At 33.8% G+C, this 17,166-nt stretch overlaps 1 protein-coding gene across 1 annotated transcript; it reads right to left on the bottom strand.

The window, feature by feature from the left end:
* Window positions 1-716: 716 nt before the first annotated feature.
* On the bottom strand, window positions 717-15,733 carry LOC131851913 (putative inorganic phosphate cotransporter). The gene is made up of 11 exons (XM_059202467.1): window positions 15,691-15,733; window positions 11,719-11,840; window positions 10,693-10,872; window positions 9,977-10,115; window positions 8,137-8,354; window positions 7,648-7,797; window positions 6,935-7,067; window positions 4,307-4,428; window positions 2,473-2,592; window positions 1,185-1,323; window positions 717-751 (listed from the first exon to the last, which is right to left on the bottom strand). The coding sequence occupies exons 1-11, from the start codon at window positions 15,731-15,733 to the stop codon at window positions 717-719; spliced, it is 1,401 nt and encodes a 466-aa protein (XP_059058450.1).
* Window positions 15,734-17,166: the final 1,433 nt, after the last annotated feature.

The raw sequence follows: 17,166 nt of genomic DNA, 5'->3' as shown, positions 1-17,166 counted from the left end.
TGTCATTGTCACACATTGCGTTGATCGTGTTAATGGAATGTCACTTTTTACTTATGGGTGTAATAAAATGTGTAACACTGTGTAAGTGTAGGATGACATTGTCACACATTGCGCTGGTGGTGTTAATGGAATGTCACTTTTCACTTATGGGTGTAGTAAAATGTGTAACACTGTGTAATTATAGGTTGTCATTGTCACAAATTTCGTTGATCGTGTTAATGGAATGTTAATTTTCACTTAAGTATATAGTAAAATGTGTAACACAGTGTCAATATAGGTTGTCATTGCCACAAATTGCGCTAGTCGTGTTAATCGAATGTCACTTTCCACTTACAGATGTAGTAAAAATAAAAAACAATGAGAATTCCTACTTATAAAATAATATCTTCTGTAATTAAGATACATTTACACACATTAAAAGACTAGCAAAATCTACTAAGCAGGGGCAGCCATTGAAGATGATAATGTACAATAAATTGCCAACAGAAGTAGCTGATTTATCCAATTTAAAATTTAGAAGAATTATAAAGTAATTTTTTGAAAATAATCTATTTATCACATCATTGAATTTATGACAAAATCAAATTTAAATTTATGTTAATGATTAATGTTGATGATTACTATTGAATTATAATTTTGTAACTGACGAGCCAAATGGGACCTGTTTTGACATGGCAAATAAATAAATCTAAATTTACTAACTATTTAACTTTCTTCTATATCACCTTCTCCACATTCCCGAATGCTTCTTCTGTAAAATAAGAAAAAAGCAACATTGTATAATAGTTAACATTAACAACATAATTACGACCTAGGTGGTATAACGGTTTAGCACACCGCTTTACTTCCCATGGTCGGGGGTTCGATTCCTCACATGGTAAAAATATTTGTATTCATGAGTATGATAGTTTGTATTGGTGTTTTCTATGTATAATATGTACGAATTTACGAATAAAAACATATCTATGTATTTGTATCAGTTGTCTAGTGCCCATAACACAAGTTTTACTAGCTTAACTTGGGTCTAGATGGCGTTGTGTGAATTGTCTTGAAATTATTATTATTATTTACGTATTATATATTTTTTTTTTACACAGCGCCATCTAGATTCAAATTAAGCTAGCTTAATTTGGATCTAGATGGCGCTATGTCAATTGTCCTGAGATTATTTATTATTATATTACCTGTAGTATTTTTGTTCTCAGATTTCGGATCATTCCAAGTTTGTACCTCCGCCGAACCAAATATAAGAAATACTATATTTGAGATAACGTAGATTATTGACGCCAAGTAGAACACTTTGTGCCATTCTTTTGGATCTGTCTGTAACATATATAAATATTAATCCTAATGGATATTTTAACTAGATGTAACCCGCTTCATTCGTGTAATATTTACCTTCTTTTTCACTAAAATAAATAAAAATTCTAATAAAAAAATTAGACTAACTAACATTAATTTATCTACAAGTGAAAGTCCCGTTAAAATCAGTCCAGCTATTTCAGAGATTAGCAAAAATAAACAAGCAGACAAACTAAAATAACAAACAGACACTTCAATTTTATTTATTATTATTTATATATTATATATTTATTGTATATAATACGTTACTAAAAATTTTCCTTTTATCTAAAATTGTAGATTGTAAAATTGTAAATTGTTTTATTGTAAAGTAAAATTACAATGATGGAATTCGTCATTAATGAATGAGTTAATTATATAATTAATGTATAAAATTATTAATATATAATTAATGTTTGAATATTTCTTGTAAGTTTTAACAAACCAACAGGAATATCGAATGTATAAAATTCTCGTGTCACAGGTTTCGTGGTCATACTCCTCCGAAACGGCTTGAATGAATGAATAAATAAATTTCTTTATTGTTCCTCTCACAGAAAATACAATTATGTATAAAATGATAAAAAAAAACAATAAACAAAACAAAGAGGTAACAATGGGCGGCCTTATAGCTAAACTCAACCTTAGGATGGAGAGAAGTAGATATGCGTCTGGTAGAGGTCTAATCTGTCTGCTAGAGGTGGAGTCTTGACTGGTTTTTATGAAATTTTATATGTATATTCAGTAGATCTGAGAATAGGTCTATAACTAATTTTTATACCAACTAAATTAAAAAAAAATATTGTTTGGATTAAAAAAATATTTTTATTTTTTTGACACGTGACATGTATGTATGTACATTATATACACCCATGCGAATAAACCTGTTATATTTACTGTTGAGTACAATTTGCAGGGGATTATTCTGTTAATAAGCTACGTCAAATATATTAAAAATATTGATTAATTTTTTTTATATACCACGTAGGTGGCAAACGAGCATACGGCCCATCTCATGGTAAACGGTTACAGTAGCCTATGGACGCCTGAAACACCAGGGGTGTCACATGCGCGTTGCCGACCCTTAAGAAACCTTAATATACCCTTCTTGAAAAACCAATTAATACTCACTTCATCATTTAATATGACTCCAGCTGCCAATGGGGCTATAATTGATACGATGTTTGCAGCAGCGTTAGTTATTCCCATCATGGTACCGGCGAAGTTAGGAGCCATGTCGATATGCACCAACTGTTATTACGAAAACACATAGAATAAAATAATAGGTAAAAAAAATCATTTATTGAAATAAACTTAATTTAAGCACTTTTGAAATTTGAAAATGTTAATAAATTTGAGATGAACTTTTATACACCTTTGTTACCCTATACGCTTTCAATGCATCTGGTAGGATGATAGAACCAACACAACTGTCTGGTGATTAATGAACCACAGTTTAATAGTTCTCTGAATAATATATAAAAAATTCAGCTTTCATAATATAACGTAAGTATAATTGTACAATTTTATAGTTTGTGGGTGTCCGGCGCTGCGGCGGGGGTTTTGTAACCATACAAAGTGTCTGGAAATGAACAGCGCACATTATAATACTGTTACGAGCAATATGTGAAAAAATGGAGCATATACATAGCATAGAATTCAATGCGTCTATTAAGATGATATTACCAACGAAACTGTCTGGCAATTAAGGAAACATAGTTTAATAGTTCTCTGAATAATATATATATAAACTTTACCTTTAACAAAATAACGTAAGTATATTTATATAATAATAATATAGTTTAGGAGTGTCTGGCGGGGGGTTGTAACCATACAAAGTGTCTGGCAATGATCAGCGCAAGTTATAATACTGTTACGAAGAATGTGTAAAAAAATCGAATTTCATAATTTAACGAATTTAATATGAAATTGCGTATACCTTTGTCACTCAATATACGTTTTCAATGCGTCTGGTAAGATCATAGAACCAACAAAACTGTCTGTCCAATTAAGGAAACACAGTTTAATAGTTTTCTGAATAATAATATATATAAAAGTCAGCTTTCATAAAATAACTTAAGTATATTTATAAAATAATATAGTTTAGGGGTGTCTGGTGGGGGGTTGGAACCATACTAAGTGTCTGGCATTGAGCAGTGCAAGTTATAATATTGTTACAAACAATAAGTGGAAAAATTGAGTATCATGAAATTTTTCATGTCAAATTCGTTATTTGACATGAAAAATTTTACACCTTTGTTACCTGTTACATGCCAAAGGAACTACCATCCAGGTTTCATAGTTAGAGATCGTTCTTACCAGATTTGGGGACACACAGACAAGAACTTTCACATTTACTAATAATATTAATGTCTGGCCATCGTGGGCTCTTGCTCTAACTTATATATAAAATTCTCGTGTCACAATGTTACTTACCATACTCGTCCCAAACGGCTTGATAGATTTTTATGAAATTTTATATGCATATTCAGTAGGTCTGAGAATTGCCTACCATCTATTTTTCATACCCCTAAGTGGTAACCCATAAATATATATTATTTATTTTATTTTCAGTTTATTATTTAAGATTGATAAATACATACAACCCTAAATTTTCACCCTTCTAGCATCAACCCCAATTTTTAATAGTGATTTTAATTTTATGCCATAACAATGTTTGCCGGGACAGGTAGTAAGTTATAAATTGAGCGAACGAAATTACCATAAAGAAAGGGATTGTTAGTAATGTGGACTCATTGGCCCATTACTAGCAATGTACCATGTCAGGTTGACCTCCACGCGGTCCCCCCTGGAAACCATCGTGATAAATTCCTGCTGAATTTGTCACGATGGGCTAATTGACCTGATCTCATATTCATCCTATCATCCTCCACTGGTGCCCCGCCAGCGTAAACCGTTAGTGCAGGCGGGTGCACCATTCCATTATCATCCTTAAAAAAATTACCATGAAGCCCATTATATGTCCAGCGTTGAGGCCGACAACCAACGTTAGCATAACTACTGTAACAGTTACATCGGCAGGCGTGTAACAAAGGGCAATCAACGTTAAGGCCGGCCCGAACAGACCTGTAATTAAGCAAATAGTATAATAATATATGTATATATCTTATGACGACCTCGGTGGTTTAGCGGTCAAGCACACCGCTTTACGACCGATGGTCGCGGGTTCGATTCCTCGTACGGCACAAACATTTGTATACATGAGTATGATTGTTTGTATCGGTCTGGGTGTTTTCTATGTATAATATGTATGTATTTACAAAAAAAAAAAAAATATCTATGTATATGTATCAGTTATCTAGTACCCATAACACAAGCTCTAGCTAGCTTAACTTAGGTCTAGATGGCTCTGTGTGAATTGTCCTGAGATTATTATTATTATTATATATAAAATTCTCGTGTCACAGTATTCGTTCCCATACTCCTCCGAAACGGCTTGACCGATTCACATGAAATTTTGTGAGCGTATTGAGTAGGTCTGAGAATCGGCCAATATCTATTTTTCATCCCCCTAAATGTTAGGGGTAGTCCACCCCTAATTTTTTTTTTTATTTTAAGCCAAAACAACGTTTGTCGGGACAGCTAGTATATATATATATATATAGATAACTAAACATATTGTGTTTAATGGACGATAATGGAATGGTGCTCCCGACTGCGTAAACTGTTAGCGCAGCCGAGAGCATCGAGCCTCGGTGGTCTAGCGGTTTAGCACACCATCTTACGATGGTCGCGGGTTCGACTCTTCGCACGATACAAACATTTCTATTAATGAATATGATTGTTTGTATCGGTCTGCGTAATTTCTATATATATATGTATATATCTATGTATTTATATCAGTTGTCCAGTGCCCATAAAACAAGCTTTAGGTAGCTTATTTTGGGTCTAGATGGCGCTGTGTGAATTGTCCTGAGATTACTTATTTATTATTATATAAGCAACGTATAAATTACTCATATTCTAAACGCAAAAGTTTGTGAATATGGATATATAGTAGTCTTTCACGCAAAAAGTACTTAATGGATTTTAATAAAACTTATAATAAAATAGCTTATACATCGCAATAACACATAGACTATACATTTCACGCGAGTGTAAACGCGAGCACAGTCAGTACATCATATGTATTTAGTGAAAAAGAAAAAAAAATTGAAATTACAAACAAACATTTCATGATTATTTTTGTATGTTGTATCATAAAAAATAGAAACTAAAAATTTTGTCCAAAAAATAACAATAAAAAATTTAGGGGTGGACTACCCCTAACATTTAGGGGGATGAAAAATAGATGTTGGCCTATTCTCAGACCTACTCAATACGCTCACAAAATTTCATGAGAATCGGTCAAGCCGTTTCGGAGAAGTATGGGAACGAAAACTGTGACACGAGAATTTTATATATAAGATAAATGAATAAATCTAGGTGACAATTCACACAACGCCATCTAGTCCCAAGGTAAGTAGAGCTTGTGTTATGGGTAATGTAATGTTGATGGAGATATTCAGTGGATTACACATACACAGCAGTATATATAATTTATAATTTGTTCTCGTTCCGATCAGTTGCACGTTACATATCAACTGTTACTTAGCAACATGATTGCTTATTATAATGTGATGGATTAGAGTTTTTCTTTTAAAATCAATGTGCCTATACGGTCCCTTAATCCATTACATTTAAGACACTCTACATCCCTACATTTAAATAACATACGTAATATAAAACAGTATACGGAAGAGTAAACAATAGAGCAATAGTAGCAGATACATATCCAAAATTAAATCTGTTAAAATATTGAACACTAATTATAGTTGGACCTCTACCGCCCACTTGACATATACATATATATAGATATATATAGATATACAGCAGCAAATATAATTTGTTCTCGTTCCGATCAGTTGCACGTTACATATCAACTGTTACTTAGCAAAATGATTACTTATTTTAAACTAGCTGTTTCCGCGACTTCATCCGCGTGGCATTTAACATTATTTTTCTAACTCTAAAATAAAAGTAGCCTAAGTTACTCCTTATTACATCAGCTACCTGCCAAAAAAAGTACCATCAAAATCGGTCCAGCCATTTCGGAGATTAGCTGTAACAAACAGACAGACAGACAGACGAAAATTGTAAAAAATGTTATTTTGATGTATGTGCCGTATTTATATTCATATGCATGTAGTAAAAAACGGTTATTGCAATATTACAAACAGGCACTACAATTTTATTTATATGTATAGATGTGATGCATTATACTTTTTCTTCTTAAATCAATGTGCCAATAGAATATTGTACTGTATTATGTAGTATAAGGACTTATGGAGCGGCTGAAAGCCACCTCCCGCCTGACGGATACGACTTTAGTCTGAGGGCACCACTAGGGGTTCAAACCTCGGCTCAGGCCGTCGTAACATCGATCCCCGTTTGAATTGGACGGGGGATCTGTTACGGAGTGGGTCTGTGTGGGTAACAAACAACAGATAGGCTGAATCACGCGGGTCAAAACCGTGGGCACAGCTAATAAAGTCTATATCTATCAATCTATACATTACACGTTAGTACCTACCTATAGAATTTGATATTTTCCTGGTGGCAGTAACACTGAGCCAGTTCTTGCTGATCACATAGTTGGAGATGAATCCGAATGGAAAACTCAGCAGAAACATTGACAGGTAGGGTAGAGCTGACATCAGACCATTCTATTAAAGAACACACAAACAGACTACTGAGAGAATTTTAATAATTTCAAATATAACAGTCATAAGCAACTTTTCGTACTAATTTCTATTGGATTTTTTTTGTATTAACATTTTTCCCTATCGTCAAGTTAATTTTTTTTTTGTTTTTCTTTCGGACTACTCTAATGCTAGTCCACAGCTGGCCTTTACAGATTCACTGGACGATAGGGAGCCAGTGCAGATGGCACTCCAAACCCGCGGAAGGACTTATGGGGCGGCTGAAGGCCAACTACCGCCTAACGGATACGACTAGTCTGAGGGCACCGCTAGGGATTCGAACCTCGGTTCAGGCTGTCGTAGTTCCGATCCCTGTATGAATTGGACTGGGTACACAGCCAACACAGCTCGATACACAGATTCAGTCGAGAAGAGCTGGCAAGAAACTTAACTGAATTTTTTTTTTATTTAAAAAAAAATAATTTCATATTTTTTTTGTATAAACCTATAGCGATACAATAATATAGCGCCATCTAGTCCCAAACCAAGCAGTGCATAATGACTAAATTGCGTTTATTAAATAGAAAATTGTAAAAGACCTTACTGATTTCATGTTGACGCCAAGCACTTGATTCATGTACGAAGGTATTTCCGTCATGAGAGTCCAGAAGCCCCAGTTCTGTCCGCAGTGCACAATTATCAAAGATATGAAGGACATGGATGTGAACAGGGACTTCCAGGGAGTACTTAATTTCTGAAAGAGAAAAATTACTTTATTTTAGGGACTAAATTCTCCAATGGCAACACTGCCCATTAATAAGAACGCTATAGATGTACCTAGTAATTAATAGCTGATTTCTATTTGTAGAATGTAATTGTTTGGCTGAAAGGAAATTTCCAGGGCCGTAAAATACTTAATAAAAAAAAATATTTTTTCTATCCTTCAAATTGAGCAACTCTTTATTATTATTATTATTATTATTATTATAAAAAAAAATGTTTTTCTCATCCATTCATCACTGTTCTGCCATTTAAAGTATATATACGAGTAGTGTTAAGTAAAGAACTAGTTAAGTATGGAATAACTTCATACCTTTTGTCCAACGACATGTCCCAACGAGTGCTCAATGTACTTTCGCTCTGTATCGCTGATTAACCTCGATTCTTGAGGAGAGGATGCCCCAATGAATATGTAGATGGTAGTCCAAATAACTCCTAAAGTACCAATCACATAGAATATAGCTGGCCACCCCCAGTACTCTGCTATGAACCCTGCTGCAGACAATTCAAGAGCTGTACCTAAATGTCCACCTGAAAGTATTATAAATTCGTCATGAGTATGATTGTTTGTATCATTCTGGGTGTTTTTTATATATATTATGTACGTATTTACAAAAAAAAAATGAGTATTTACATCAGTTGTCTAGTACCCACAACACAAGCTCTGCTTCCCGTGAGACTAGATGTATTTATAATGGACAAACCTTATCACTTAGTGTTAAGAAAAATAAATAGTAGCCGATTCTCAGACCTACTGAATATGTATGTAAAAGCCAGTTCGGAGGAGTCTGGTAACTAATTATGCTACGTTTACATTCAGCCGCTTCCCCTGCCACTCGCGCTGCCGGAAATATTGCCGGGCGACAACTGAGCGAGAGGGCTGAATGTAAAAACACGCTGCCACTCGCGCTGCCAGTCCTTTGACTCGCGCATGAAAAACCGACAATCGAGAGATCGCTGGGCAGCGCGAGTGGCAGCGCCAATGGCATGGGAAGTGTTTCCACTCGTGTTTACAGTCTCGCGCTGCTCACTTCCCTGCCCACTTCCCTGTCCACGCGGGCTGAGTGTAAATTGGGCATAACATTGTGACACCAGAATTTTATATATAAAACTAGCTACTCGCCCCGGCTTCGCACGGGCATACATAAATAAATAAATAAATAATCTCTGAACAATTCACACAGCGCCATCTAGACCCAAATTAAGCTACCTAAAGCTTGTGTTATGGGTACTTGACAACTGATACAAATACATAGATATGTTTTTTTTTTCGTAAATACATACATATTATACATAGAAAATACGCAGACCGATACAAACAATCATACTCATGAATACAAATGTTTGTGCCGTGCGAGGAATCGAACCCGCGACCACCGGACGTAAAGCGGTGTACTAGACCGCTAGACCACCGAGGTCGTCAAATACATGTATTATATATATAAACCTTCCTCTTGAATCACTCTATCTATTAAAAAAACCGCTTCAAAATCCGTTGCGTAGTTTTAAAGATTTAAGCATACATAGGGACGGGCAGAAAGTGACAGCGACAAGCATACGACCCATCTGATGGTGAACGGTTACCGTAGCCTATGGACGCCTGAAACACCAGTGTCTCGTATTCGTTGGCAATAGCCAACTTAAGAAGCCTTAATATACCCTTGAAATTACCCCTCATAAATGAATACTTACCTTATCATTGTTTTTTACTATGAAATAGAAATAATCTATATTCAAATAAACTCATTACAAGCACTTTTGAATAGTCACATTTTGATTCTACCATCATTCGGAACGCAGATTCATCACAAGAAGAACGAGCAAGAAACTTGTGTGTTGATCTTTTTAATAGATGTTTTTTTCATATAAATAATTACAGTATAACAAGTAAGAGGCATGCGATAATCAGCATAGAAATCGCTACGCACTCATTATTAGTGTAATCAGATAATATTGTCAGTGCTATGAATTTAAAGTTTTTCTATAAAAACATTACTATCGTTAACGAATTCTTCAATTTTATAGTAAGCTTTTTGGCAAAGGAACTTTTTTTTTTTACTTTATTTAATACAGATAATAGTACAGTAGTTTTTATATATTGACTCGCCAATCTGTAGAACTGTTTTATTACGTAATGAAGATTATTCACTCACCAGCATAAATGAACGATCCCAACGTGGTTTTCTCCTCCAAAGGCACCCACTTTCCAATAAGGGTGTGCAATGATGGATATATGAAACCTTGAGACAATCCTTGAATGACCCGACAGGCGCACACCATCTGCCATCCACCCTGAAATAATACTTTAAAAGTAACATTAAGTCCATATTTATACTAATTAAATTTTTTATTATAAACTATAAGAAATATATAGAATTTAACTTTATTTTTCTAAAATAAAAGTAGCCTAAGTTACTCCTTATTACATCAGTTACCTGCCAATAAAAGTCCGGTCAAAATCGGTCCAGCCATTTCAGAGATTATCCGGCACAAACAGACAAAAAATTTTTAAAATGTTATTTTGGTGTACGTACCGTATTTATATTCATATGCATGTAGTGAAAAACGGTTATTTCAATATTACAAACAGACACTCCAATTTATTTTATATGTATAGACTAGCTGTTCCCGCGACTTCGTCCGCGTGGAAATGAATTTTATTTTTCTAAAATAAAAGTAGCCTGAGTTACTCCTTATTACATCAGTTACCTGCCAATAAAAGTCCCGTCAAAATCGGTCCAGCCATTTCAGAGATTAGCCGAAACAACAGAGATTAGAACAAACAGACATATAGATAGACAGACAAAAATTGTGAAAAGGAATTTGTGTAAGATATACAAAACTTGATCATCTTCAATTTCATACTCACATAATAGGCTGCTATTGGTATGCATAAAGATGTAGCCGAATTAAGACCAACACATAAACATAGCAGCACTTTCCCGCCAAATCTGGCAGCCATCTCACCACTCGGCACCTGGAGTACCACGTAACCCCAGAAGAATGATGAGAGGATCACACTCTGGACTTGCATGCTCCAGTCAAACGACTGAAAATAAACACAGTTTTTTTATTTTTATTACCAAAGACAACTGTTAAATCATATTTACTGAGCAAAGTCTTACTAAACGATTACTTGAATAACGAGCGTGCATGGCAATAGTTGTTCATGCACGGGATTTTCATTTAATGTTAGACATAGACACCTATATAAATATACATCTAAATATATATAACTCAAAGGTGACTGACGTAGTGATCTATCAACGCACAGCCCAAACCACTGGACGGATCGGGCTGAAATTTGGCGTGCAAGTAGATGTTAAGACGTAGGAATCCGCTAAGAAAGGATTTTGATTAATTCTACCCCCAAAGGGATAAAATAGGGGCTTATCCCCATAGTGGAATTTATCAAAATCCTTTCTTAGGGGATGCCTACGTCATAGTAGCTTTATGCATGCAAAGTCTCAGCCCGATCGGTTTAAACTTGACAAAGTTTCAAACAAACTTTTATCCTCTATTTTATCCCCTTGGGGGTAGAATTAATCAAAATCCTTTCATAGCGAATACCTACGTCCGAACATCTACCTGCATGCCAAATTTCAGCCCGATCCGTCCAGTGGTTTGGGCTGTGCGTTGATAGATCACTATGTCAGTCAGGCACCTTTGAGTTATATATATTTAGATTTTTTATTTCTATTATTTTGTATAGATATGATGGGATTGCCATCGTCACATTTTCTGTACAAATCCAAAAAAAAACAGTAAAAAAAAATCAGCGAGTCTCCCACTACGTTGTAGGGAGATGCCTTATAAAATGCGTTTTAGCTATCTTTTTATATAACTTATTTCTTAAGATTATTAATTAAACGGACTTTGATATATACTGACTTACATTTTCACTGCCGTCAGTCATAGCAACAATGGCCATGCTCATATTGACCCTCATGCAGTAAGCCAACAGGACCCCGAAGAACATGAGCACAGTTTGTAGATGCCGGATGCCAATACCCGGTTCTGAAATTAAGAAAGATTACAAAAGGTTACAAGCTTGTAGATGCCGAATGACTACACCCGGTTTTGAAATTAATAAAGATTACAAAAGGTTACAAGCTTATAGATCCGAATGACTACAGCCGGTTTTTAAATTAACAAAGATTACAAAAGGTTACAAGTTTGTAGATTTCGAATGCCAATATTCAGTTCTAAAATAAAGAAAGATTACAAAAGGTTACAAGCTTGTAGATGCCGAATGCCTATAACCGGTTTTGAAATTAAGAAAGATTACAAAAGGTCACATGATTGTAGATTCCGAATGCCAATACCCGGTTCTGAAATTAAGAAAGATTACAAAAGGTTTGTTGTTAAGTTTGTTGATATAGCAGCACCAGTTCACGAGTATGTTACGTCATACTCGTGAACGGGTGCTGCTTGTGGGGACTGGTCTGTTTTGGTTGCGAACACTGATTAGATTCTTTGTTTTTTGCAATAACATATGCTGGTGGTCACTCTATTCTCCCAAATTTGAATTTAAATGTATCTGTATAATTGTAAACATGTACAACATTTGTTTAAAAAAAATACGAGCTGAGTATCTTGTCAGTTCTTCTCATCTCGTAATCATTCCGAATTGACGGTAGATTTAACAAATTATAAGAGCCTGTAATAGACCTACATGAATAAAGATATTTTGAATTTTGAATTTGATGCCGAATGCATTCATCTTTCTTAATTTCAAAACCGGATTTTGACATTAAAGAAAAGAAAGATTACAAAAGGTAAAGTTTGTAGATGCCGAATACCCGGTTATGTAATAAAAGATTACGATATACATCTATATCAATGAAGACTATAAAGCAACAAGTACTTTGTTTTTCATATGTTTATCTGCTTGTTGTAAACACTTCCTTCTAATAGACGGCCTCGGTGGTCTAGCGGTTTAGTACTTCGGATGGTCGCGGGTTCGATTCCTCGCATGACTTAGTTTGTTTTATAAATTGTGTCAAGATCTATATACTGTTTAGACCTGTTTTTTCTATCACTACATAGTATAAAATAAAGTCGCTGTCGCTGTCTGTCCGTCCCTGTGTATGCAAAAATCTTTAAAACTACGCAACGGATTTTGAAGCGGTTTTTTTTAATAGATAGAGTGATTCAGGAGGCGTACGTATAATATGTTTTACATGCGAAGCCGGGGCGTGTAGCTAGTATATTCATAAAATAAATTAATAACTTTTTTTAGAAAAATAATATATATATGTCAATGTACAATATGTGTAAGTAATAAGCTATTAATAACAACCCACTTCGTCTTTACTCAGGTGTATAGAGAACAAGATGGAGGCCTCATATAATTAAATATTACGCATACAGACGTAACAGAAGAATCTATATATATGTATGTATATAACTCATAGGTGACTGACATAGTGATCTATCAACGCACAGCCCAAACTACTGCACGGATCGGGCTGAAATTTGGCATACAGGTAGATGTTATGACGTAGGCATCCGCTAAGAAAGGATTTTGATTAATTCTACTCCCAAGGAGATAAAATAGGGGATGAAAGTTTGTATGAAACTTTGTCAATTTTAAACCGATCGGGTTAAAACTTTGCATGCATAAAGCTGCTATGATGTAAGCATCTCCTAAGAAAAGATTTTGAAAAATTCCATCTCTAAGAGGATAAATTAACGCGATAAATGCCGCAGGCAAGAGCTAGTAATATACATATATATGTAGTATATAAGTACATTCATTTTTTTTTTTGAGAAAAATAAGATATATGTGTCAATGTACAATAAATGTAAGTAATAAGCTATTAATAACAACCCACTTCGTCTTTACTCAGGTGTATAGAGAACAAAATGGAGGCCTCATATAAATAAATATTACGCTTACAGACGTAACAGAAGAGTATAAAATAATAACGTAAGAAATTCTCAAACCACAGTGGACTCCTTATCAAAACCCGATTCAGGGTTTAGTAGAAGCAATCTGAGATACAGACAAAAACATGGCTTTTATATAAAAGTAGCTGTACTCGCGACTTATATTATATATTATATACTAATAGTTAATTAGAGATTTTTTTTAAATAAAAGTAACTTAAGTTACTCGTTATTGCATAAGCTACCTGCCAAAAAAAGTCTCGTCAAAGTCGGTCCGGCCATTTCAGAGATTAGCCGGAACAAACAAAAAGACAGACAGACTGTAAAAAATGTTATTTTGTTGTATGCACCGTATTTATATATGAATATAAATTAAGTAATATTGCAATAACCGTTTTTTACTACATGCACACGAATATAAATACGGTACATAGTACATACACCAAAGTAACATTTTTTACAATTTTTATCTGTCTGTCTGTTTGTTCTGCTTAATAAATAAGTATTCTATTTTGAAATTATGTGAATAAAAATTGCAGTATCACACAAGACAGATGATGAAGGTTGATTACTTCATGCGACAAGACTTATAAAATTAACTGCACCTTACTGATCGTAAACAACAGATTCACTGTTTACCACCATTGTAGTAGCTATGACGTGGTCTGGTGTGTTTTGAGTAGTCATGCTCACTAAAATGTCCAGACTTGTGGCGGCGTGGTAGGCCGGGTCATTGGGCTCCCTAAAATATGGTCGAGCGCAGTGGTGGCTGGCTCATCCGTCATACTCGTGAACGGGTGCTGCTTGTGTGGACTGTTCTGCTCTAATCACTATGACTTATTTTCTCTTATTAATTGTTTAACCAGTTGTTGTATATTGAATGTCTTTTTTTCCTATTTTATTATTTCATTGAATTAGTGCTAATCGGTGGTTTGTATTCACACACTAAAACTTAAATTGTAAGTAAGAATAAATTATTTAAAAGAGCAACACACAAGTTTCTTGCTTGTTCTTCTTGTGATGAGACAGCATTCCGAATGAGCGGTAGATTAAAAAAAAAATGTTATGACTATTCAAAAGTGCTTCAATGTAAGTTTATTTGAATAAATGATTTTCTATTCTATTGTAGTTGGTAGTAATAGAATTAGAAATCATTTTTATTCAAATAAACTTAATATAAGCACTTTTGAATAGTCACATTTTTTTATTCTACCGCTCATTCGAAATGCAGAATGAGCAAGAAACTCGTGCGTCGCTCTTTTAAATAAATGATGTTTTAAATAGATTTTTCCGGTTTTTCTTGTATTCTATTATTTAGATAGTTCCGGTTCCGATGTTCAATCAGTATACACGTACTCAAGACATTCTCTTGAAAACAAATCAAAAAATTAAGTTATCACTGTGACTTATAAATATTTTTTTTAAAGTACTTACTGGAATTGTTCAAGTCCTTAGCCATTTTCTCTTTAGTCGTCATTTTGTTGATTTTTTTACGAACTATTACACTGCAACCGTTCTTGTATACCTATACGCGACCGATACAACATTGTTGTCCGTAATAGATTAATTTTAATTTGTAAATATTTATGTTTGTTTTATTTAACAAAAAGTACTTACTGGAACTGTTGAAGTCCTCAGCCATTTTCTCTTTAGTCGACATTTTCCTGTAGTTTTTTTAAATAACTATTGCATGTGATCGTTATTGAATTATGACTGTGACTATGTATATTGTTGTCCGTAACATGAATTTTAATTTGTAATATTTAAGTTTGTTTTATTTTAAAAAATGTACTTACTGGAACTGTTGAAGTCCTCAGCCATTTTCTCTTTAGTCGACATTTTCCTGTTGCTTTTTTTAATAACTATTGCACTGTGATCGTTATTGAATTGTGACTGTGACAATATTGTTGTCCGTAATAGATGAATTTTAATTTGTAAATATTTATGTTTGTTTTATTTTAAAAAATGTACTTACTGGAACTGTTCAAGTCTTCAGCCATTTTCTCTTTAGTCGACATTTTCCTGTTGCTTTTTTTAATAACTATTGCATGTGATTGTTATTGAATTGTGAATGTGACAATATTGTTGTCCGTAATAGCTGAATTTTAATTTGTAAATATTTATGTTTGTTTTATTTTAAAAAATGTACTTACTGGAAATGTTCAAGTCCTAGCCATTTTCTCTTTAGTCAACATTTTCCTGTAGTTTTTTTTAATAACTATTGCATGTGATCGTTATTGAATTGTGACTGTGATGATATTGTTGTCCGTAATAGATGAATTTTAATTTATAAATATTTATGTTTGTTTTATTTTAAAAAATGTACTTACTGGAAATGTTCAAGTCCTAGCCATTTTCTCTTTAGTCAACATTTTCCTGTAGTTTTTTTTAAATAACCATTGCATGTGATCATTATTGAATTGTGACTGTGACAATATTGTTGTCCGTAATAGATGAATTTTAATTTGTAAATATTTTTGTTTGTTTTATTTTAAAAAATGTACTTACTGGAACTGTTCAATTCCTCAGCCATTTTCTCTTGAGTCGTCATTTTGCTGATTTGTTTAATAACTATTACACTGCACCCGTTCTTATGTACCTATACGCGACCGATACAATATTGCTGTCCGCTATAGATGTACGAACACGTTCGACTGTCGACTTTATCTGTTTATTACCTGCCACTATGTTCTACGTATTTATGTCAATGATATCTGTATTGGCACGTTGGTATTTATCGTTGTTAGTAACAATTGAATAATAAACTTTTCATTACATAGTATAAAACAAAGTCGCTATCGCTGTCTGTCCGTCCCTATGTATGTTTGTATCTTTAAAACTACGCCGTTGCGTAAGAAATCCGTTGATTTCGAAGTGGTTTTTTTAATTGATAGAGTGATTCAAGAGGAAGGTTTATATATATAATAATAATAATCTTTATTAAATTCAGAAGGATCGTTACAATATTATTTATACAATCGGTACACATTCTACAATATCAATCCTTTCAATATATATGTACACATATATACTGAAAGGATTGATATTGTATATGTTGTATTGTCCTGGCTTCTGAACTAGCATTAGCCGTATGACAGAAGCCTGTTCCTTCCCAATACATGTACTTTTATTATAGAAGGATGAAAATTATTATAACATGATATATATAAACAATATTTTATCAATAGATACATATTTAAAAATCTAAATTATAAGAAAAACAAAGATGTTGAAATAAACATAACATTTTGCACTATATAGTGTGTGTCTTATGTACAAGTATGATGTAAGTGATATATAATACATGTACACCAGTGTGAAGCCAGGGCGAGTAGCTAGTTACTAATAAACTACAATATATCGCTGTCGTATTTTATTTTGTCTCCGTATTTTCCTTACCCTCAGCACCTCTCACTCATCAGACATATTAGATACCTCCGCTTCACTAACA

This window comes from Achroia grisella, unplaced genomic scaffold (genome assembly GCF_030625045.1).
Source record: "Achroia grisella isolate CSIRO2021 unplaced genomic scaffold, CSIRO_AGI_Agris_v1 utg809, whole genome shotgun sequence".
NCBI classification, from domain to species: Eukaryota; Metazoa; Arthropoda; class Insecta; order Lepidoptera; family Pyralidae; genus Achroia; species Achroia grisella.
The sequence above is the reverse complement of the archived record's forward strand: the minus strand, read 5'-3'. Positions and strand labels throughout refer to the sequence as shown.

What these genes read in the sequence shown, in the direction of transcription:
- LOC131851913 (XM_059202467.1), bottom strand. Translation starts at nt 15,733, where the DNA reads ATGTCGACTAAAGAGAAAATGGCTGAAGACTTGAACAGTTCCA. An exon ending in GACATATAATGGGCTTCATG is followed by an intron (nt 2,593 to 4,306) that starts GTAATTTTTTTA and finishes TCGTAATAACAG; the next exon opens with TTGGTGCATATCGACATGGC. An exon ending in GAGTCATATTAAATGATGAA is followed by an intron (nt 1,324 to 2,472) that starts GTGAGTATTAAT and finishes TATATGTTACAG; the next exon opens with ACAGATCCAAAAGAATGGCA.